The sequence below is a fragment of the Budorcas taxicolor genome, chromosome 1 (genome assembly GCF_023091745.1).
Source record: "Budorcas taxicolor isolate Tak-1 chromosome 1, Takin1.1, whole genome shotgun sequence".
In the NCBI taxonomy this organism is placed as follows: Eukaryota; Metazoa; Chordata; class Mammalia; order Artiodactyla; family Bovidae; genus Budorcas; species Budorcas taxicolor.
Genome location: NC_068910.1, coordinates 174,439,630 through 174,465,043, shown reverse-complemented (window position 1 = coordinate 174,465,043; position 25,414 = coordinate 174,439,630). Strand labels below are relative to the sequence as shown.

Below are 25,414 nucleotides of genomic sequence, written 5' to 3'. Positions count from 1 at the left end.
GATATAAAAGGAGGATTTCTGGATAGTATAGTGGTGTCAAGAACATGGATACATAGGTAAGGGATGTTTGCATGGAAAAGCTTAAGGTATCCCTCTATGAAATGTTTTAGTGAGTCCTGATTAAAACGGTTTCAAAATAACACTTAAACACACATACCCTAAGTATTATATTTCATGGTTAACCTTTTAAGATAGACATTTCCAGACTGTGTTTTGGTTAAATTTAAAAAAAAAAAAAAGATTGACTTACTCAGACATTGCTTTTCTCTCTTAACAGAAAAGACTTTTAGAACATTCTCTCCATATTACAATAGCTTTGAATAAGGGGGAACAGAATATTTCCAGAGGTTATCAAGTGTGTATGAGTGAATTTCCATTAAGAAAGTGCAAGACACACTAAGTTCTTCTGATTACATGAAGTCCCAGCCTAATTAGATAGTTAGAGCAATAGGGACAATGACATAACAAGACTGATTTCTACAAGCTACATGTGAGATCTGTTTTGCTGTCACAACTCCTGTGTAAAAGAATATGTGGATGTATATGTGTATAAATGTGTACTATACTGACAAATGCGTATTATTGTGATGTAAGTGGACTGGTGGTTAAAAAACAAAACAAGGCAAAGAAAGACTCTAAAAAAATTCTGAAAGTAAAATTAGAATTATTATTATTATTGGCCCCCTCCCAAGTTTCTGGTGAGGTCTTATGGAGCTCTGTAATTCCTATTAACAAATACGTTTGTCATTTGTTTGAGCATTTTTCCATTTTCACATTATTTGCGTATTTTATAACTATTTTATGTTCTCAGTTGCTTAGTTGTGTCTGATTCTTTGTGACTCCATGAACTGTAGCCCGCCAGACTCCCCTGTCCATGGAATTCTCCAGGCAAGAACACTGGAGTGGGTTGCCCTTTCCTTCTCAGTACTAAAGTGAATTCTAATCATTTTTATTGATTGAAAGACAAAGGATATGTATTTTCCTTCTATTTGACTAAAGCTTTAAAAAGGTTGAAAAGGGCACCAGGAATTATGTAAACACAATGTGTCTGATTATCATCTTACAGAATAACGCACAAGAAAGTTCTAGGATTTCTGGCTCCCCTCCCCATACACCCAGAAAGTTTTTCCTTTGAAGTAGACAAGTTCAATATGTGCTAGGTGAGGATATAGAATGAGAAGAATGTCAATATGGAAACTGCTTGGTGAGGCCGGGCTTCTCATGGAGGTGCCCAGGAGCTGAAGCCTCTGCCAAAGCTGGTGGCCTGTTCCACCAGGTACAAGGCTGTAGGGTCTTGTATAACCTGGTGATAAGATGGACAAGAGCAGGCGGAAACCTGTCTTATCAAAGCACACTGCACAGAGCCCTCCTCACCCAGACAGGTGCCTGGAAAAGCCCAGCCCTGGGGCTCGTCCTGATGCTCTGCAGTTCATACAGCCCACCATCCATGCTCCCCTCTCCGCTCTATGCCTCCCTCTGCTCCTCCCTGGGTCCCCAGCTTCCAACTCAGCTCCAGGCCTGGCCTTCCTACTCTCGTCTCTGGCATGACTGACTGCTAGGGCTCTTCTGGATATGTTCCTCCTTCCTGGTCTGGATTCCCCTTCAGACATCATCCCAAATTTACCCCCATGCTCCCCAATCTGTGACAGTGGGTAAAAGACACCATGTACCCCTATGCTCACTCCTGGCATCTTGGTCCACTCCCTATGTAGCATCCCTGCCAGGGAAGGGGACTTGGATAAAGGGGCATACAGGGAGGGGACACTGGGGCACCAGAAACACGGCTTGTGTGTGGACATTAGTGATCTTTATTTCCATCAAGTGATTAATTTTATACGTCAACCTGACTGGCGTAAGAGACGCCCAGATAGCTGGTAAAATGTTTTCTGGGTGTGTCTGTGAAGGTGTATCTGGAAGAGATTAGCACTTTGAATCAGCAGACTGAATGGAGATCCACTCTAACCAACCCAATCCCTTGAGGACCTGAACAGAACAAGGAGAACCATGACTAATAGAGAGGGTAAGCGTGCACAAGAATGGCTGATCTTCTACCTTTGAGAATTAATGCATTGGGGCCTTTTAAAGCACGTTAAAAGATTTTTAAAATTCTTACGTTTGCTGTATGATGTATTGTTCATAAACTTTTACATACAGTTTTGAATACTGTGGAACCTTTAAATTAACACTTACTTTTCATCATTTATTCACTGTTTCTTCCTCCCATTTTTAATCAGTTCTGAAATTGGGATGTGTGTTACAGTCAGTGGTGGTTTGTAATCATCATACATTGGGAATGACTCTGATCAGGTGTCACTTGAACTTGACCCCAGCTCTTTGTGTTGTAACCTCAACTGAATTATGTACATGGTCAACACTACATGTTTAGTGTATAAACTGCTGGTTAGTATGTCTTAACAAATCATAGCATGATCTAACTTTGAAACAAAAATTTATTGGATACACAGAAAAGCACAGAAAGGTACTGAAATGAATCATGACATTACTTAGCCAAAGAGTCATCAGTGGAGGAATGACCACAGTTCCATATGAGACAGGTTTCCGCCTTCTCCTGTCCATCCTTCCATTACCAGGTTACATAGGCCCTATAGCCTTGTACTTGGTAGCTAGCAAAGCAACCAACAAATGTTTTATCTAAGAAAAGAAGACATCAACATGAAATAAAGCCATGTTTCATTCTGTGACTGAAATAGATACCAATCTATAGGATTACATATCACGTACCATGCAAAGTACCTAAAGTCAGAAAAAAATTGCTAAATCCCTCAGAATCAATAAAAGACTTTTTAAAGTAAAACACTACTCATTAGATTATTATTAAGGCATTGCATTATAATTTCATTGGTAGGTTTTCTTCCTTCCTTGTGAAATGAAAATGAAAGTCACTCAGTCGTGTCCGAATCTTGGACTACACAGTCCATGGAATTCTCCTGGCTAGAATACTGGAATGGGTAGCTGTTTCCTTCTCCAGGGAATCTTCCCAACCCAGGGATTGAACCCAGGTCTCCACGTTGCAGGTGGATTCTTTACCAGCTGAGTCACCAGGGAAACCCCAAAATACTGGAGTGGGTAGCCTATCCCTTCTCCAGTGGATCTTCCTGATCCAGGAATCAAACCGGGGTTTCTTGCATTGCAGCTGGATTCTTTACCAGCTGAGCACTGTCAAGCACCCAATAAGATAAAGGTTCTCTGTTCCTGTTTAGTCACTAAGTCGTGTTCAACACTTTATGACCTCATGGTCTATAGCCCACTAGGCTCCTCTGTCCATGGGGTTCTCCAGGCAAGAATACTGGAGTGGGTTGCCATTTTCTTCTCCAGGGAATCTTCCCAACCCAGGGATCAAACCAAAGTCGCCCGCACTGGCAGGTGGATTCTTTACCACTGAGCCACTGGGAAGCCCCAAAGGTCCTCTCCTGGAGGCTTTTTCATGGCATTTAAGCCTCATGGCAATTGTACTCTATAGATAAATTATCCCCAACCCAGAAATGAGAGAGGAGTGATTTTTCTCAGGTTGGTAGTTTAGTCTGGGCAAGAAGTAGGACTTGAATCCTCATGTGTCCGGGCGCAGATCCTATGCTACTTTCTCCAGACTCCGCTGCCTCGGGAGGAATCTCCCTGATTTTCCAACCCCTTTGTCTTTCAGAAGCATTGTTGGGGAGGAAGAGCCCCAAGAGGTCTACACCCTGGCACTATTCTGGAACAAGACAACATCTGGGGTTTTTCATCTAAAAACTTAGCTTTTGGGAATTAGAAATTCTGACTAGGGCATATGTGGTTTTTACTTCTTTGCAACACACCTTGAATTCATCTCACATATTCTCTTACCTCATCTCAGAACAGTTTCCTAAAGTAGGGAATGTTTCTTCAACTAAGTAATCTATATTTATATTTGAGCATAATCGTAATAAATAAGCCCCAAAGTAAGCAAATGGAAGATGACCCAGAAATGTTCCTCAACATCACCAGCCAAGGATTTTCTAGAAAACCTAGTGTTAGAAAAATATTGAATATTTATTTTTTACCAAACTCCAAGTTATTAAGAAATAACAAGATGAGAGCCTCACACTTAAACATTTATGTTTCCACAGCTATCTGGGATGAAAACAGTCAAAATGAAGTCAAAATGAAAACCACTTGAATTTCTGACTCTGATTATAATTGTACTCATACCAACATATATAAAGGTTTAAACATGTTTAGAAAGTGACTTCTTCATAGACTGGGATTAGGAACAGCAGCCTTCTTGGGAAAGGCCAGTCTGTGGTAAGCCAGCTGACAACAGGGATGGATATGCCACAAACATCAGTGAGAAGACAATGATTCTAAAATGCCTAGTGTGATTCTGAACCCAGGAAAATTTGCCTGCATTTGGAATTATTGCATCATGGATCGAAACCAGAAATATCACTCTGCATGTGGGTGCTCAGCTGCTTCACTCGTGCCCTACTCTTTGTGACCCAATGGACTGTAGCCTGCCAGGCTTCTCTGTCCATGGAATTCTCCAGGTAAGAACACTGGAGTGGGTTGCCATGCCCTCCTCCAGGGGATCTTCTTGACTCAGGGATTGAACTCCCGGTCTCTGATCGAACTGGCTCAAAGGCTCTGAGAGTTGTGCTCTAAACTAGACACTGCTAGTTAATTAAGTCTCTATTTCTACTTGTCTATTTCAATGTTTCTTAATTAATTAAACTAGGTAGGGTTACTCACCAGGTAGGTTATGAGGGTGACTCATATAAATGAGATAGTAGATTTAAAAATCTATTTAGAGAATTATTTACAATTACGCTTTTTCTCACCCTTTTCCTGCACAACTTCATAGAAGGAGATGTCCCTCTAGTCCAAGGTGAATCACTTGGCTAGACTCTGAATATATATATGAAGTCACTTCAGTAGTGTCTGACTCTTTGCAACCCTAGGGACTATAGCCTGCCAGGCTCCTCTGTCCATGGGATTCTCCAGGCAAGAATACTGCAGTGGGTTGTCATGCCCTCCTCTAGGGGATCTTCCTGGCCCAGGAATCAAACCCACATCTCCTGAATTGGCAGGTGGGTTCTTTACCACTAGCGCCATGTGAGAATGTTAAAATTAACCATCTGAATGTATACATTAAAATTAAATTTACCATCTGCCCCACCTCTTAAACTGTTGCTTTGGAATTTTCTATCTCAATGAATGCTATCATCAAGCATCAGGCTTCCCCAAAGCACCTTGGGGTCATCAGAGACTCTTTCCTTCTCATTTCTATACTCCAGCTCCATCCAACCCACTAGTGTCCTGTCCAGTTTACTAATTCAATATTCTTCCTGCATTTTCATTCCCCTCCAACCCCTCTGCTACTATATCAGTTTAAGTCCTCACCACCTTCTAGTGAAGTGAAAGTCGCTCAGTTGTGTCCAACTCTTTGAGACCCCATGGACTATACAGTCCATGGAATTCTCCAGGCCAGAATACTGGAGTGGGTAGTTGTCTTCTCCAGGGGATCTTCCCAACCCAAGAACCAAACCGGGGTCTTCTGCGTTGCATGCAGATTCTTTACCAACTGAGCAATCAGGGAAGTCCTACCACCTTCCAAGAAGCTCCCAAATCATTTCCCTGCTACAATCCATTCTCTATACCATGATCAAGATTTTTTCTCTAAATACAAATCTTAAAACTTTTTAATACATTTCACCATCTTAAGGAAAAAGTTCAAAATACTTAGCATGGACCCAAGCCCTACATGCTACTACCATGCAGGCCTTCAGGAGTATTCTGTACCACTCTCAACAGGTCCCTTATGTTCCAATCCCAGCTGAGGGCTTGCTGTTTTACAAATGAACCATGTTCCCTCTTCCTCCTTGGCCTCTGCAAGATGTTTCCCTCTACTGGTCATTTGCTTCTTGTCACCTCACAACACTCCTATTAGTTTTTTAAGACAAGTTCATTCTCTAACGCTTCTGGGGAACAGTTATAGGAGGCCAAGCTGAATTCCAAGTCACTTACAGTGGTATCTTCTCCTGTGTTTCCTCAGGACCCCGTGCATACCTCCATCAAGGCACTTGGCCACACAGCATTTCAATTTTTGTTGTACATGTCTGTTTCCTCCACTACACCATAAACTCCTTGAAGGGAGGAGCTGAATCTTTTATTTTCACATTTCTAGGCTCACCATGGTACCTGCTGCTTGGTAGCAGTTCCCATAAATTGCTGTGGAATAGAGGAGATTTCATCCTTCTTCACTTCTAGAAACTTTGCTGAAGCAAAGTTATTTTTCCTCTTTCTTTCTGTGTTTTAAACTTCTTTCCATTAGGTCTAATGCATCCTTAAAACAAACAATAAAACCACTTTCTTCATCTTAGCCCCATGTTTTTGAAAGGGGAGTTCAATTGTTGTTTTAAACTCTTAACCTCTTGTTGATTCTTCAATTCACTGAAATTTGACTTTCACGTCATCACTCCAATGAAATTGTTCTTGCCAATGACACAAGTTACTTAGTTGCAAAAGTCATCCTTTATCTTAAGCAATTACTCTTCAGGATTTCATATGACTGATTTCTTTCTTTCCCTTGAAAACCTTGGCTCTTGTGACATTATTTCCTCTGGTTTATAATATCTCTGAACGCTAATCAGCCTCCCTTTGCTTAAATGCTGGGTGTCCCAAGGAAGCTATTAGTTCTGTTGTCTAACTCTCCCTGAGTAATTTCATCTAATTCCACATCTTCAGTGACCATCTATATATACAATGAGCCCAAATTTTGACCTCTCAAATTCTTATTTCCAACTTGTAAGAACTTCCATGACTCATAATACTCTCAAATTTTACATTTAAACTTAAAATTGAATGGTTTCCTTCCTTAAACTTGACCCCTTTGTATTTCCTATCCTAGTGAGTTAGAAATAGAGTCAGTGTAGAAATCAGAGTATTAAGTACTTAACATCCTTTCTCCACCTTTCTATATTAGGCTGTGTTTAATAAATTTCAAGGAAAAAATCTGTATGTGTATTGCAAGTTAGCTTTTGTATTAGTTATCCATTGCTATCTGACAAATTACCACACACACTTAATAGTTTAAAACAACACATATTTATTATCAAAAAGCTTCCATGAATCAGGAGTCCAAGCATGGTATAGCTGGGTTCTCTGCTTAAGGTTTTGCATAGTTGCAATCAAGGTGTTGGTGGAGAATGGGCTCTTATCTGAGGCTCAGGATCCTTTTCCAAGCTGCTCACACTGCTTGTGGCAAAATTCATTTCCATGAAGCTGTAGAACTCATGGCAGCTTATTCAAGGTCAGTGGGAAAGAGAGAGTCTCTGACTTGTTCACCATTTCAAAGGGCTCATCTGATTAGGCCAGGCTTACCCAAGACCATATCCTCTCAGTTAACTCAGTCAGCTGATTAAGGACCTTCATTACATCTGAAACGTTTCCTTCCTTTGCCATGTAATGTAACCTAATCATGGGAGAGACTATCCTGTCCTGTTTGCCATATTCTATTAGTTAGAAGCTGTAGGTCCCACAACACTCAGGGGAAGAGATTTTACCAGGGTTTGGGTCATGAAAGCCATTTTACAATTCTGCCTACCGTGATTTAATTTTTTAAATTATGGGTAATGGCAAAAACAAATACATGTTTATAATTTTGAGACATTAAAATATTGAATGAAAAGAAAGAAAGTATAGAACTTTAAAATCTCAAATTTTAACAGAAATGGCATGTATTTTGAAGATGGGGAAAATGGTCTTCTGTGTTTAATCCTAGCTTACACTTACTGCCTTGGCAGGAGATACAGCCAAGTAACTAAACTTAAGATCATATATGAATGTAAAAGGAATAATCAGATAAGGAGTTATGAAGGACAGACATTTAATTACACAACTGGCTTAATTTGAGAATCATTTTACCAAGTGTTAGCCTCTTTTGCATTAGGAGAGGATAAATGTAATTATATGTCTGTAAGTAAGTTGCATGGTTTCGTCAGTGTTCACCAATTTGACTTTTCCTTGTAGATTTTTTCCTTTTAATACTATTGACTACTTTTCATCAGAATTGCCTAATCTTTCCTTAGGACAGGCAGTTCAGGTATCTTTTAAAGTTGTTTTCCTATAATGTACAATGCCATAGGTACAGAAGTTTCTAGATCCTTCTCTCCCATTTCTGGCTCCATATCATTCATAACTCTTTTTCTTATATGCCTCACAAAGCTGTTCTGGAGTTAATGCCAATGCCATATGGATCTGAAATGTACCAGGATCCTGCCACTTTTAGTCTTGCTTCCTGGAGAAAACTTTTCCATTGGTGTGTAGTAAAAGATAGCATGACTTGGTGAATTTATTTCTTTTTCTTGACATTGGCAATGATAGTGCCATGCCCGTTGTATACAACTGGTATGAGATTGGCTTGCAAATCCCTAGAGATATGTGGTTACTTCTCTACTTTCCCTCTCTTTTGCTTGGGCAACTGCCACACTGATGCACTGGAGCCACTCTTCTGCATTCTTCTCATTCTTGGCCTTGAAAACATAGGTTTTATTGTCTGTGAAAATTTCGAAAGCCCGAGGGAGAGAGCGATCCCTGCGTTTCTTGGCCACAGCTTTCACACTCTGTACTTTGCTGAGTTCTATTGGGGAGTCATCAGGATCATCTTTCTGAAATGCATGGGAAGGAAAGAACATGAGCTGGCTTCCAGAGTATAGAAAGATCTCTGGCTCCTGGAGAATTTTCCAAGAGGATCAGAATCTGTTCACTTCATGTGACTTGAGACCTTTGTTATTTTGGGTCCTAAGGCCTTGAATAGCCATCAAAACAACTGAAGAAGTGAGCAGCTAGTTTTTTGTTGTACTATCTTAAGCTAGAACAAAATAGCCAATTTATAGAAAAGTATTATATGGTTATATGGTGGGACTGGGGAAAATGTTTGATTCCTATTTCTTTGACTTTATGCCATTTTCTATTGATATTAACACTGTATTAATAGAGCAAAATGAAGCTGTACAATTTGGGGTACTATTAACTCAGAATTTGAGATAATTTTAGAGGCCTGAAATTGAATTTTTCTTTGTGTTACCTCTGAGAAAGAGGTGTTAATTGAATAAACAGGGCTCCAATGTTTAAGTAGATTAAACTGTTTTTGAAACTTTCTCAATCTTTGGAAGCATGATTTGTCCATAAACATTAAGGGAAGGAATATTTAATGATGTCACATTTTCTTTGCATTAAAGGATACTCAAGAATCTCTTTAACACCAGAGTCGTCATGCTGGGCTAGCATGAATAATTTTTAAGGAATCAGATACTTCTTTAAAGCAATTTCAGATCCTTAACATCCCTGAGTCCATTTTGTCTACTGGAGAATGTACCTGTGTTTGAGAATCTTGCCAACCCTCCTTTCCCTACCTGCCCATTCATAATCACCATTTTTTCACTTTGCAATGGAAAAACATCTTTTTCATTCTTCCCAAACTTTCTATGGTGTATTGTCCACCTTGGAAAAATCTCAGGAGCATCAAACAAAAAGAGCAATTCAAAATACTGATGTTAAAAGAACAGAGCCCAGAAATAAACCCACACATCTCAGTCAATTAATTGTCAACAAAGGAGGCAAGAATGTATGATGGGAAACAGATAGTCTCTTCAGCAAGTGGTGCTAGGAAAGTTGGACAGCTGCATGTAAATCAATGAAGTTAGAACACACCCTCTCACTATGCATAAAAATAAAATGGATTAAAGACTTAAACATAAGACATGACACCACAAAACTCCTAGAAGAGATCATAGGCAAAGCATTCTCTGACATAAGTTGTACCGATATTTTCTTAGGTCAATCTCCCAAGGCAATAGAAATTAAAACAAAAGTAAACAAATATGACCTAATTAAACTTTCAAGCTTTTGCAAAGCAAATCATAAACAAAATGAAAAGACAAGTTACAGGATGGGAGAAAATATTTGCAAATGATGTAACCGACAAGGGTTTAATCTCCAAAATGTACATATAGCTCATACAACTCAACAACAACAGAACAAACAATCCACGTGAAAAATGGACAAAAAACATTTCTTCAAAGAAGACATACAGATGGCCACTAGGCACATGAAAAGATGCTTGACATTGCTAATTATTAAAAAACAGCAAATCAAAGCTACAATAAGGTACCACCTCACACCAGTCAGAATGGCCATCCTTAAAAAGCCTACAAATAAGAAAAGCTGGAGAGGGTGTGGAGTAAAGGGAACCCTCCTGCCCTGTAGGTAGGAATGTAATTTGGTGCAGCCACTGTGGAAAACAGTATGGATGTGCCTCAGAAAACAAAAAACAGAATTGTCATATGACTCAGCAATCTCACTCTTGGGGGTATATCTGGTCAAAACTATAACACAAAAACATACATGCACTCCTTTGTTCATAGCAGCACTATTCACAGTAGCCAAGATAGCCAAGGAAACAATGTAAATGCCCATCAACAGATGAATGGGTAAAGAAGATATGTTATGTATATACAATGGAATACTACTCAGCCATAAAAGAGAACAAAATAATGCCATTTGCTGCAACATGGATGCAACTAGAGATTATCATACTAAGGGAAGTAAGTCTGAAATAGAAAGATATATACCATATGATATCACTTATATGTGGAATCTAATATTCACAAAACAGAAGCAGACTTATAGACATAGAGAACAGACCTATGATTGCCAAAGGGGAGGGGTTAGTGGAGGGATGGAGTGGGAGGTTGGGATTAACAGATGTAGAACAGATAAATAACAAGGTCCTACTGTATAGCACAGAGGACTATCTTCAATATCTTATGATAAAACATTGTAGAAAAAGAATATTTAAAAAGAAGGTAAATATATATGTATAAAATAAATGTATAACTGAATCACTTTGCTGTACAGCAGAAATTAACACAACATTGTATATCAACTATACTTCAATTAAAAAAAATACTGATGTAAGGGAAGTGTCCTTCAACCAAGCATTAAAAAACATTTAATTTTTAATGTTTAATAACTATTTATTACATTCAATATTATACTCATAGCTTTTCATAAGTAACATATTTTTGAAAGTTAATAAAAGATCTTAACAGTTTGAGACTGATGGTCACAAATTAAAATCACTAAATTTAAATATATATACATAGTTTTACTGCAGTCGAAAATGATAGGGTGATCAGGATAAAATCCTATGGGAATGGTAGAATAAAACTATGATTTCAAAGAAACAACCTGAACACATCAATTAAAGAAGAGCTAATTTGTGTATTTTTTTAAATGGATGGTGTTAGGTGTCAAATTGCAATGGTACTTTTTATTCTATTGGTTACATTTAAAGATCGGACTCGACTGAGTGACTGAACTGAACTGACCATTTAAAGGAGAGATGTGATTTTTAAATTTTAAAGTGACAATATTTATAATTCAATAGAAAGTATTTTTTCTATTGAAAAATAACACTATTGTGCAACTGTTTAAACTTATGATAAAAGTATTTACATAAATTAAAATGCTACAAGGTGTTAGGCAGATTTTTCAAAATTTTTTTAGGGGATATACAGAATGAAAAGTGAAGATATCTCTATAAGATAATAGCAATACTTTGTTAGTTTAATTTGGTTTATAGTAAGTATCTGACAGTAATAAAATTATGTATTTTAAATCAGATTATAGTAGAAAATTGATACATGTAGGAAGTGAACAAGGAAAAAAAAGGTTACCAGTGGACAGTAAATCAATTAAGACAGAAACAGACAAGAAATCAAAGGAAACCATTACCTAGCTGTTTGGTGGAGATGAAGACCTTAGAAGGCAAAAGTGAAAAATAACACTATAAGCTTTTAGTTCTTACTTTAAAATGCACATTTTCCTCATTTACAAGAAAGGCCCTCTGTGATGTGGCTGAAGCTGCAGCTGGATTGCTGGCCACTGCAAGGTTACAGTGTCCCGAAGGATGAGAGGGGTTTTGGTGTGGTCTCTTTGCTATATTGGAGAAGGCAATGGTACCCCACTCCAGTACTCTTGCCTGGCAAATCCCATGGACGGAGGAGCCTGGTGGGCTGCAGTCCATGGGGTCACTAGGAGTCGGACAGGACTGAGCGACTTCACTTTCACTTTTCACTTTTATGCATTGGAGAAGGAAATGGCAACCCACTCCAGTGTTCTTGCCTGGAGAATTCCAGGGATGGGGGAGCCTGGTGGGCTGCAGTCCATGGGGTCACTAGGAGTCGGACAGGACTGAAGCAATTTAGCAGCAGTAGCAGCAGCAGCTATCCTATATTATAGTATTTCCTAATATTTGAGCCAAATGGTCTGTCAGACTTCTGGAATGTCAAATCATTGTCTCCTGATAAAGATGTCAAATAAGTTAGCCAATCATAAAATAGCTTATTCTCTAAATTTTATTAAAGAGCTCTGAATCAAGAAGTATAAAGGTCAGTATTTGAGTTCAGGAAAAACACTCTTATGCACTAACTCTACTCTGTCCCAAGGGGTCGGAAAAATCACTACATCTTAACTTCTATTCTGATTTCTTTAACAAAGATAGGAAGTTCAAATGGTCATTTTAAACATTTTAAAAATGCTTCAATGTGAACCTATGCTAAAAAAAAGTTTCCTTAAACCTCCAATAACTTTCCAAATTGAACACACCATTACATTTCTCATTCAAAAAGATCTTTGGCTACAGGAAAGTCCATCTGTATATTTTATAAAACACAGAGATGAAGAAAGTAACATGAGTTCAAAATAGGTACCATCATAATATTCTTTTTCATTTAAAAAGTTAATGTGAAGCTTTATTAACTAAAAAACACTGATCAGAATTCATCATAATACAGATACACCATACTTGATTTCTGTTGAGAAGTTCAAACAAATTTGGTAATGAGCACCCTAAAGATGTAGTGCATGTGCTCTTAGTGAAATGTAATTGTTTAGTAATTTAACACTCTCATCAGTTAATCCAGACACACTTCGATCTGCTACTGACCCTGTATCTTAGATGTACACGGGAAGCTTGACAGTGTACTCATTTAAGAACACGCTTTGGTGTCACATTGCCTGAGTCTAACTCCAATTTTACCCTTTCTCACCTTACTGGCTCTATCCTCAGACAAGCCCATCAGTTTCTTTGTGCCTCAGTTTCCCCATCTATAAAATGGCAATAACAACAGTGCTGATCTCAAAGAATTGTTCTGAAGATTGTGAGAGGTAATCCACTGTGGCACATGGTAAGCACTGAGAAGTTATTATTATTATATCTCAAAATAGCCAAGAAGTACATCAAGATTTCATGCTCCCTGATCTTGAGTGAGAAGAGTTTAATGATAAATAAATGTGATTTGGAAAGAAAGGGATAACTTGGCATTATTGATTGCAATATAATATTATTTCACAAGTTTCTCACTGAAAATTCAGAATACAGATATTTATTGAGCATCCTACTTCAGATTGAAAATTATATTAAATGAATATTAATTCTTTCAGAATTGTGTTCTATCCACTAACTGAATATTAAATGAAAGATAGTAATATTTTCCCCAAACAAAACTGAGTTTGGTTGACTACATAAAAAGTACTTAAAATAAATCAGCCTTTTTTCCTTCTTCCCTGCCTACTATTCCCCTTCCTCAGGTCCCCATGTCCAAATATAGCCTTCAGTCATAAAAGAAGTCAGAGTCAAAGCCACATATTTATGTAGGTGATCCACAAAGAAACAGAATGCATGGTGTTCAAGCCAAGATTCCTGGGTAGACCTTCTGTGGTTCATCTTCTAAAACTTCTGGTAATAAAAAACCCTTCCATAATAAACTGAGGACAGTGAACCAACTTATGTAGGAATGAACAGAACAGACAGTCAAAAAGGTATGTATAATAAAATGACATTGTAAAACTGTAAAATGGAGAAGGAAAAATTATTGGCCATTTTACTCCAGACAAAATGCCTATCAGGTTGGCAAAGATCAAGGCTTTAAAAACACAAGTGTAAAAGATGGAAGAGGAACTTACAGACTTTCCTTTTTGAAACAGAAGTTGATTTCCAGCCAGTGTAAAATAACGGGTTTTCCACCTTTTGATGAACTTCCATCTGACTTGCTTCTCTTTAAGTTTTCCTTCTATGAGGGGCTGGCCATCTTGATTTATAACTGTTGAAGGTAACAGAACAATCAAGCCATTTATTTTTCATTACTCATTTGGCAAGTGATCAAAAGTCAGAATTGTACAGTGAACCAGATGCAATAAGTATACTTGGAAAGTGGCTAAAAAATTATGAATTTGGTTAAGCTTTCCCCCTTTGTCCCTAAAAGAATGCATAGTTTAGGTATGATAATGGGAAAGTGTTGAAAGCCCTCATTGAGATTTACAAAAGGAATATAGTTCACAAAAAGAGCATTTGCTTAGCTGTTTTTTAAGGTTCATCCAGATACTCAGCATTGTTCTTCCTAACTCCTTTGTTTCATGGTATTTTGTTCACACAAACGTTTAGAAATATAGTTTTATAAACAATCACAAACCAAGTATATTTAGCTATTTGCCAGCAAAAGTCAGTGTAGTGCAAATTTGTGTTTTCCTGAATCCTTAACAGCTGCAAAAACAAACTTACCCCACTCCCCCACTCTTTTGCACACGATTTTTCCGCTCTCTGGAACACACACTCTACCTCCACTCTTCAAAGGTAAATCTTCACCTAGTTAAAATCTAATTATTTCATATTTCAGCTCAAAACGTTGCTTCCTCTGGGAGACTTCTCCCAAACCCAGACCCAGCTGACTTTGTCTGCCATATACTCTCAGAGCATCTGGCATGTTTCTTTTCTCAGATATCATCATTCAAAGGTGATTATTGGCATTTACCTGATTAATGTCTTTCTTTTACCATTCAACTGAAAGCTCAGTGAGGTCAGGATCTTTGCTTTGTTCACTATTGTTACATCAGGCATACCTAGTATGGAGTGTGTAAATTTCTGTTGAATTAATAGATTCATTTCACACTGAAGTAGAGTATGTATGATAACACAGAACCACAGAAGACGATTATGATGTCAGAAGTTTATATGTTGAACTGAAGAATTTCATTTGTTTTACAAACTGTGTAAGATTTACTCTTCCAATTCATGTAAAAGAATCTGATTTCTGAGGTGTATGACAATGTTTATTTATTTACATTAATGTTTGATATTCATAGCACCTTGAAAGTAATGCACATTTTTAATCACTGTTAAATGTGGACAGTAGCTCTTTGAACTTATGAACACAACCTGTCCTTCCCATCCATCATTTCTCTTTTCTAGTGTAGATTAAATAACTAGTTCAGATGGGGTATTTGTCCATCATGACAGCACTGTCAGGGGAAAAAATAATAAAATATATAGTTTTTACAAACAAATTCTATTAAAGTTAATCTGGCTTTTCCCCCTTCTTGTCTGATGACTAGTCAATTGGATCTTCCATTGTCAATCCCAAATTAAGGCTAGTAACAGGAACAATATATGAAATATATTGTTAGATAGTGATAGTTTATGATGGAGAGAGTGACTTGGGGTTGGTGCACATGCATGTAAGCGGTCAGGAAAGAGCTTGCACATTCGAGGTGGCATTTGATCTGAGGTTTCAATGATGAGAAATACCTCCCATTTTCTAGCGTGCCCCATGGTGGCTAGTACTGAGCATAGAGGTGAGTATGCAAAGCAATTGCTCAAGAATCATCGACAATCAATGTTAACAAAATGATCTGTGTTCTGCTAGCACTCATCTATTAAGAGCTTTCTTAAAGGGAGTATGCTGCTGTTAAGTTGCTTCAGTAGTGTCCGACTCTGTGCGACCCCATAGATGGCAGCCCACTAGGCTCCTCTGTCGCTTGGATTCTCCAGGCAAGAATACTGGAGTGGGTTGCCATTTCCTTCTCCAATGCGTGAAAGTGAAAAGCGAAAGTGAAGTCGCTCAGTCGTGCCTGACTCTTAGCGACCCCGTGGACTGCAGCCTACCAGGCTCCTCCGTCCATGGGATTTGCCAGGCAAGAGTACTGGAGTGGGATGCCATTGCCTTCTCCGAAAAGGGAGTATGCTCTTTGCAAATTTAAATTTTCCATAAACACAGTTCTTGCTTCCTTTATGCAGCAGTAAAGCACTTGGGACACCGCGTCTTCCCCAAGTGCTACTGGTCCTAGAGGGCTGGGATTTAGGTCATATTTAAGCACACGGCTCCTTCTGAATCTGACACTGGAAATTAGCTACAAGAACTTCTCAATGTAGATCAAAATCTCAAGGCAGGTGCAAATGCTTCACTTGAAGTGTATGTGACCAAAATAGTCGAAGGAACTGTTTGAGACATGAAGTGGCTGGGATAACATACCCACAGACCCACATGTTCACAATGATTGTGAGAGACTCCAGAGAAAATGATAAGCTTACTGGAAAATGAAAGGATGAAGACGGATAGAGAAATGTTGTTGAGCAAAGAAGACTTCATTGTAGATTTTCACTTCCAGTGAAAGTGGATCCCAGGGAAAAGTCCATGGGAAAGATTTTAGGAAGGAAATCTCAGCAGCACTTTAAACTAGCCACATGTTAGGACCTTAATTTAGGAATCAGAGTCAACTTCAGGTAATTCTTAAAAGTCAGGCTATTTGTACCTATAGGATTAATTTTAAAATAGTTTCAAAAGGCAAAAAAAGAGAAAAACTATTTTTTTTTCCAGTGGCTATCCTAGATTCTAAAAAAAGTTTTTTTAAATAATTATGTCTCAATGGCATTCTCCCAAATCAACCAATACAATATTGTGAAGTAATTAATCTCCAATTAAAATAAATAAATTTATATTAAAAAATAATTATGTCTGGCATAAGTGTGTTACCGGCCATGCGTTCTTTTAATAGGTCTATTGTCATTGTCCTGGTGAGCAATAATTCTCACATGATATTGCTGTCTCTTCATGGTCAAAATGGGAAACTAATTCTTTCTAAGGATGGTCATATTCCACTTGAAAAATAACATGTTAAATGAGACTATGAGGAAATGATCATGTGCCTAAAACTATCTTGCTTGCATGTAATGCATACAGGATATTGAAATATTTTCTCAAGTGCCAATTAACACATTATTTCATTCAAAGCATCACAGTTTGGCTAAAAGACATTCTCTACCAACCAGCAACTGTTCCTTTTTAAAATTATCAGTTAGTTGAAAATTATTCAGTTTATGGAATATTTGTTTATGAAATAAACCAAAAATAATTCAGTTTATGTAATATTAAACTGAATTATCTAGTGTAATTGGAACCCATTCCATGTTTATCAAATTAAAAATCTGAGAATGCTAATACAAATGGTTATATATTCATTTTATTCCTTTTGTGGACCAAGACTTGACAACATTTATGTTGATAAATGATGAAAGTTGAAAATGTTAGTCTTCCTCAACGAGAAGTTGATGAATCATGTCAGGCACAGATACCTTAAAGCAATAAGGAATATTTCTCTATTGATTTATCAGCCATATCCAATCATCTCACACATAATTTTCAGCACATGTAAGCACTGCGTTTGGATCTGAGAGAAGGTCACGAAGCCCAGCTCAGAGAGAGCTTGAGTTTATCATCTTGCGGTGAGATGAAGCATTTTACAAATTTGACAACTCAGTGTAGAGTTTGGGATATAGAAGGCAAGCATTACAGAACTCAAAGAAAGAAAATTCTACTTCTAGCTGGGAGAGAGTGACATGAGGGCTGGGTCCCTGCTGAAGAAGGGAGAGAGGAACTCATGGGAGGAGTGCAGAGAAGGACTGGGGTAACAAGAATGACATGTAAGGGGAAATGTATGAAAATAAAAAACCTAAAGAAGCTGGAAGAATCAATGAACTCAGAAGCATGTCTGTAAAGCAATCACTTTGGTCAAAGTCATGAGCTGAAGGTGGCAGCAGGGTGGGGGTGGAGTGCCTGTAGGCAATTGAAGATTTTTTTGGTGTAAGATCCAGGAAAGAGACTGGGTATCAGATAATTTAGGGGAGGTCATATTGGACTTTATTTGAAAGTTCTTCTGAATCCCCATTATTAAAGATCTTGTTTTTCTTAAGGACTAATCAGGGGCCCAGAGCCTGTGAGGGTCCAGCCGGCACAGGCAGGAAGCCTTCTGGACACCAGATGGGATCAGCTGTGGATCAGGCATGGTCACAGCAGGAAATAGGGGCACCTCAAGCTCGGCAACTGAAGGGACTTAATAAAGGGACTATTTACACAGATGTGGGCACAGTGTAGGAAAGGCACCTTAGTGCTCTGGGGCCAGGAGCCAGGAGGGGCCACAACACCCCTCTGGCTGAAGAGGAAGTTGAAGAGAACAGTTAGGGGCTGTATGCGAAGCACTGCCTGATGAGAGCTGTGGATGGATGACATGGTCAACCTGCAGGGACCAAGCAGGGAGGGAGTCGGGAATAAATAAGCAGACCTCACTCTGCTCCCTCCCTCTGATCTCCTGCCAGAATGTAACTGAAAGCCAGAGGTAAGGAGACTGGAACACTCTGGAGAGGCACCTATTCTACACTGGGGATAGGAAGCAGGAAAGCTTCCTGGAGTATGTGTGTCTGAGCTGAATTCTGAAGGACAAATGGCAGTGATGAAGGTGAAATGAAGAGGAATATTCTCAAAAAAGAAGAAGGAAAATAACCTGCAAAGGGCTGAGGCTGACAGAGTTGGCATGCCATGCATTCTAGAAACTATCACTTATTCTTAGTGATGGGAACCTGGTAGGATTGGCAAGCAAGAGATCAGGGGTGAGATTCAAGGAGAGACCAGTCCTAAAGATCCCTGGACATCATGCAAAGTGAAAGCCAATGCTTTGTAATGAACATAATGAAAAATAAGAATTTCTGTAGTCATACAACTCAAGAGCACAAGAGTTTAGTAATTTAAGGTCTCCACCTTGCTTTAAGGTTTATTGCAATTGTGACTGTATTCTTGTATGTGTCTGTGTGTGTGTATGCTCAGTTGTGTCTGACTCTTTGCAACCCCATGGACTGTAGCCTGCCAAGCTTCTCTGTCCATGGGAGTTTTCAGCCAAGAATGCTGGAGTGGGTTGCCATTTCCTGCTCCAGGGGATCTTCCCAACTCAGCGATCAAACCGTGTCTCTTGTGTCTGCTGCACTGGCAGGCAGATTCTTTACCAACTGCTTCACCTGGTACAGACTTTAGCCAATTATAATTGAGTTAAACATAGTGTGTTGGATGCCATGTTTTCTGCTTGCTATAATAAATCATATAGGGCTGTACCAAAGATTTTCTCTGGTCTAGGCTGAGAGTTGATGGGGGTGAGGGCAATGACTTTGGAATCAGATCTTAGCTGAAGCCCAGACATTGCAACTTAATGGCTGACTGGTCTTGTGCAAGTTATTTAGCCTCACCGAGATTCAGTTTCCTCTTCTCCGGAGACGTCATGCTTAACAACAGGGCCACCGAGCAGGTTGTTCACTGCCTAAGAGCACTCAGCTAAGGGGGGTGTAGGGGTTGAAATTCAACTGAAATTTTACTATTTAAGTCATACACCCCCCAAGTGGACATCAACCACCATAAATAAAGGCACACAAAATGCTGTAAAAGTTAACAGTAGCCTTGCTTAACTAAGTCCTGCTATCTAATAAGATGTCAACAAATAGTAGTTATTATCATCATTATCATGGTCATCATCTTCTCTGACTGTAACGATGAACAGTTGGTTTTTTATAAATACCGTATCCTAATGGCCTGAAGATAAAACCTATCTCCTTCCCTCCAATTAAGGATGTAATGAATCTATACTGTATTAAAGCATTAGGCATGGTGAGAGAATTCAGAGTAAGACAATAAACCCTTTAAGAGTTCAAGGAGTGCAGGCTTTGAACTTGAGGTGTGACAAGCAATTCAAAGAGTCCCCAAAGGAGGTGAACTCTTCTAATTTTGGGTAACAGATCCATTTGTTCATCACAACGGCCATTTTCAAGCTAATCTTTTCCACATCATTAGTGGTTGCTCCCTTTTATCCCAGGCTTCCTGCTTATTCTTATGACAGTAGATGCTGACAGCCCCACCGCCATTAACTACTATTCACATTGTACTGACTACTATCCACACCCAGAAGTTCCTTCTACTGTGTGCTTCTGGCTCATGCAACTTTTGTCTTAAAAGTATTGCATTATGCACAAATTAAGACTGTCACAAATTTAATTTGTGATATTTGAATTCTCAGATATTTTTCCTGATTATTAAAGACAAATACCTTCAAAAGAAGGCATAATCTTGAAGAAATATGTAAATCTTAAATATTTAGTTTTAAAATAAGAACTGAGAAAAAGTATGTCTTAAAAAAAAAAAAAAATTTCCCTTGAATTGACTGCTTCTGAGAATTACAACTCCTATACAGTCTGTGGGGAATTTCTTTCCGTGTATTGAGAGTCTGAAGTTTATTCCAATTCTCTTTTATGGTTTTAGTGATTTTCTTGTGTGTGTGCCAGGTCTAATAAACCCAACTCTGATTATAGAGGGTACACTTAAAGAGGGGCAGAAGCACTAAGTGAGGAGGCCCTAGGAGCCACATTCAGTAGACTGAGTGTCTGTGGTTTCTGAAATCACTAAGGATCGTAACGAATGGCATATTTCATATGACTACCCAGGCAGTGTTTAGAGGCCCATATTCCCTTACCAGTAGTGAATAAACAAGGAGGCATAATCCAGCATCGATTTTGTAACATCCCACAAGATGTGTGGGGTCTAAAAACAGGCCGGCAAACTCAATTTGCCAGCAGCCGTTTGAGGGCACTTTCATGAGTGCCAAGTGACTTCCTTTCTCAGTAATTTCATACCCATCAAAATGTAGCCTGCTTTCTAGGCTTCTCTATTAACTGCTGAAATATTGTCCTAAAAAAAAGCCTTTTAGAACTACTATTTTATAAACTCGTAGAGCAGTGTTTCCCAACCTGTGTTCTGAGGAACACCTATATCAGAATTCCGTGCTGGCTTATTAAAATGTAAATTCCAAGGCACCACCCTGAACCTATTGAACTCATAATCTTAGGGTAGGGTGAGGGACTCTGCATTTTAACAGCATCCCCAGCTGATTATAACATGGCTCAAGAACGTCTAAGAAATGATAGTAGCTTCCTGGTAGATGACTGTAATAAGCCATACAATATCCAAAATAGTAAAACGGCAAAACCAATAGTGGGAAAAAAATTGTCACGAACTTTCCATAAAATTAAAGAATAGGATAGCAGTATAAGATCATATGGTGAAGTAAGTCAGAAAGAGAAAAACAAATGTTGTATACTAACACATATATATGGAATCTAGAAAGAACCTACTTGCAGAGGAGCAATGGAGACACAGACACAGAGAATAATAGACTTATGGACATGGCTAGGGAGGAGGGGCAAGGAGAAGGTGGGACGTATGGAGAGAGCAACGTGGACACATACATTACCATATGTAAAATAGGTAGCCAATGGGAATTTGCTATATGACTCGGGGAACTCAAACTGGGGCTCTGTAACAACTTAGAGGGGTGGGATGGGAAGGGAGGGGGAGGAATGTTCAAGTGGGAGGGGACGTGGGTAAACCTATGGCTGATTCATGTTGATGTTTGCTAGAAACCAACACAATACTGTAAAATAATTATCCTTCAATTAAAAATTAATAAATTTTTTAAGTTAAAAAAAGATCATATGCATGTCCTTGATTTAGGTTAATAGAGTTACAGGGAAAAAATGCTCAGAATCAATGTTTGTGGAATTTGGCTTATTTATTGTTCATCAGTGAAACAAAAATTCTAAGGCCACCTGCCAAGAGGGTAACCTATTCAATAGCTCTGAGAAGTGAAGTATGGTCACCTTTGGGTCCCTTATGGGAACCCACCAAATAATACTGGCCCACATTTGCCCAGTAATGACTGACAGGGACCAATGGGAAAAGATCAGGGGTGGTAGAAATTAAAGGAGAGAACTGCTTAATCTTATTCTTGAACATTAAATAAAAAAGGGCTCCATACACTCTTCTCATGTTGGTCCCATGCTGTCAACTCACTTCTATGATCTCATGGATACGTATTGCTGACATCTGACTGCAGGATGTTAGATGGTTTTAAAGGTTGAGTGCTTTCCTGCACTGCCTGGACATTGTAGAGCTGTGAGGAAAGCTGGGGGAAAATAGATGTGACATACTTGTATCGGGGCTTCCCTGGTGGCTCAGACAGTAAAGCATTTGCCTGCACTCCAGGAGACCTGGGTTCGATCCCTGGGTCAGGAAGATCCCCTGGAGAAGGGAATGGCTACCCACTCCAGTTTTCTTGCCTGGAGAATCCCATGGATAGAGCAGCCTAGCGGGCTACAGTCTATAGGGTCACTCAGCTGGACATGATTGAGTGACTAACACTTTCACTTTCATACCTGTACCGGCTCTGTGATAAGGAGAGTCATCTTGTTTGAGCTGCACAAGTTGCATGCATGCATGCTCAGTTGCTTCAGTTGTGTCTGATTCTGCAACCCCATGGACTGTAGCCCACCAGGTTCCTCTGTCCATGGGATTCTCTAGGCAAGAATACTGGAGCGGGTTGCCTTTCTTCAGGGAATCTTCCCAACCCAGGGGTCAAACCCGTGTCTCCTGTGTCTCTTGGACTGCAGGCAGATTCTTTACTGCTGAGCCACCAGGGAAGCCTGCCACAAGTTGCATATGTGTTAGCCATTGTCCCACCTGTATGCATGGACATTCTTGGTTGTTTAAGAGCATTCTAAGGAGTGTCTATACTGTTTTTGTAGAATTATTTAACACAAACTCTATCTGTTGTGGTTGAACATTTGGCCTCAAACCTTTTGGCAATAAATAGAAGTTTTACAATGTCTGCACTGGAAGTTTTACCTGTAACATATCCACTATAACACTGTATCTGATATATATACATACACACAGGATATCTCACTCTCTGTTAAATAAAATTATCTCTCATAGTACTTTTGAGAAGAACTTATTTAAGAAAATACTGCTTAAACAAAGAATATACTTGGCACAAAGATACACTGAAAATGCCTTCATATGAATCCCTTTTTTCTCTTAAAATGAATCATTGTAAATTCATTAATTTGGTTTTTGTCATCACTTGCCTAAGAAAAATTTTACTAAAAATTTTCTATGAAGATACAAAATTGGTCATGTGCTTATTTGGCAAATATTTATTGACTATCTATAGCATAGGCTACCCACACCAGTATTTTTGGGCTTCCCTTGTGGCTCATATGGTAAAGAATCTGCCTGCAATGTGGGAGACATTGGTTGGATTCCTGGGTTGGGAAGATCCCCTGGAGAAAGGAAAGGCTACCCACTCCAGTATTCTGGCCTAGAGAATTCCATGGACAGCCCAAGGGGTCATGAAGAGTTGGATGTGACTAAGTGACTTTCACTTTCACTATTGTGTGCTAGGGGCTGAGGAGGGGGGCTCCCTCCACAGAACTTGTTTACTAGAGGAAACAGACACTAGTCAGACAATCAAGGCAAAATCAACCAAACAAAAAAACTAACAACAACAAAAAACAAGATGACGGGTATAACAAGTATTACAAGGAGAGGTCTGAAATACTTTGAGGACCTTAGCATTAGTCAGGTTACAGAAAGCTTCCCTAAGGCAGTGAATCTGAGTTGTAATGGGAACGTTAATATCTACATTAACTAGGTGATGAGGGGAGAAAGGGTGCTCCTAGCAGGAGAACAAAAGATCCAAAAGCCATGGGCAGGAAGAAGTGTGGGGAGTATAAGAAACTGAAAGGAGGTCTTTCTGGCCAGAATGGAGAGGCACTGGGGACAAGATGAGGCTGAAGAGGCTAGGAGAGGGCATTGCATGGGAGGCTGTCAGGTGCTGGATGTGGAGTTTGGTCTTTAAGAGCTGTGGGAAGCCATTGTAAGTTTTTATACAGAGAGTGGTGCCAGGATTTGTGCTTTGAAGAGGTCATTCTGGCAATAGTGTGGGAAGGGGGTTGGAAGGTCCAAGTAGTTGTCAGGAGGCTACTGCCATCATTTTAGGCAAGAGGTGATGGTAGTGCAATGAAGAGAGATGGACAGAGTTAAAAGCACCTGAGAAGGGAAATCCAAATACTGGGCAACAGGCTGGATAGGGGTGGGGAGAGGGAATTGGGTGTTTGGCTGATGCCTCAGAATGAGTGATATTATAATTACTGAAGTGGGGAATGCTGAAAGAAAGTCAGGTGGGTTTTTTTTTTTTTTAGGGGGAAGGGTGGGATGTTTATGAGTTTTAATTTAAATAAACTGAGTTTGAGATGTCTTTGAATTATCAAGCAGGAAGAGTCAAGCAGAGAAGGGCAGATACGCATTTGAGAGTTTTGTCACAGAAGTAGTTACTAAAGCCACAGACCCGTGGAGACTGACTAGGGAGAAAGTTATGGTGATGGGAAAAAATGTGCATTGATAATGAATAGCTGGATAGAGGAAGGTGGGCCCAGAAAGGAGGTTGAGAAGGAATGTCTAGAGTAGGAGGGACACTGAAGAATGCTGTGTCACAGAAGGTAAAGGCAGAAATGTTTGAGGAAGGAGGAACTGGCCACCAGAATTGAACGCTGCTAAAGGCAAGTGACAGAAGGACTGAAACATATCCAGTCCTGGAATCTGCATGACCTGGATGACCATAGAAATAATGGGCGGAGAGGCCAGATAGAAAGGGTTGAGTCAAGAGGAGCAGGAGGCAAGGAAACACAGGGTGAACAGTGACAACTCTTCTGGCTTTAAAGAGGAAGCGAGAGGCAAGAGGCAACAGGTGAAGAGAAAGGAGACATTAAGCCACTTGAAGGTGTTTAAGAGCCCATGGGAGTTTAAGTTGGAGGAAGAAGAGCTCTTTTAAGAGATCTTAAGTGCTTTAATTTTAAAAACTATGTAAAAATTCTTTAAATCAATGTCACTGTAAATCTGTATAGTGATAGGGACTGATATATTCACTCTGGTCTGCCTTTTTAAATCATGCTTCAGCAGATGAATGGATAAGAAAGCTGTGGTACATATACACAACGGAGTGTTACTCAGCCATTAAAAGGAACACATTTGAATCAGTTCTAATGAGGTGGATGAAACTGGAGCCTATTATACACAGTGAAGTAAGCCAGAAAGAAAAACACCATACAGTATACTAATGCATATATATGGAATTTAGAAAGATGGTAATGATAACCCTGTATGCAAGACAGCAAAAGAGACACAGATGTATAGAACAGTCTTTTGGACTTTGTGGGAGAGGGAGAGAGTGGGATGATTTGGGAGAATGGCACTGAAACATGTATAATATCATATATGAAATGAATCGCCAGTCCAGGTTTGATGCATGATACTGGATGCTTGGGGCTGGTGCACTGAGACAACCCAGAGGGATGGTACGGGGAGGGAGGAGGGAGGGGGGTTCAGGATAGGGA

The 25,414-nt window shown here is 39.3% G+C and overlaps 1 protein-coding gene across 1 annotated transcript in view; it reads right to left on the bottom strand.

Moving 5' to 3' along the window:
* Nucleotides 1-8,405: 8,405 nt before the first annotated feature.
* The window catches only part of VEPH1 (ventricular zone expressed PH domain containing 1), a 261,990-nt gene continuing 244,981 nt past the window's right edge, over nucleotides 8,406-25,414 (bottom strand). Inside the window, exons 12-13 of the mRNA XM_052641472.1 lie at nucleotides 14,005-14,141; nucleotides 8,406-8,642 (exon numbers count right to left, since the gene is read on the bottom strand). Of these exons, the coding sequence (XP_052497432.1) occupies nucleotides 8,406-8,642; nucleotides 14,005-14,141 (374 nt within the window). The remainder of the gene's footprint in view (nucleotides 8,643-14,004; nucleotides 14,142-25,414) is intronic.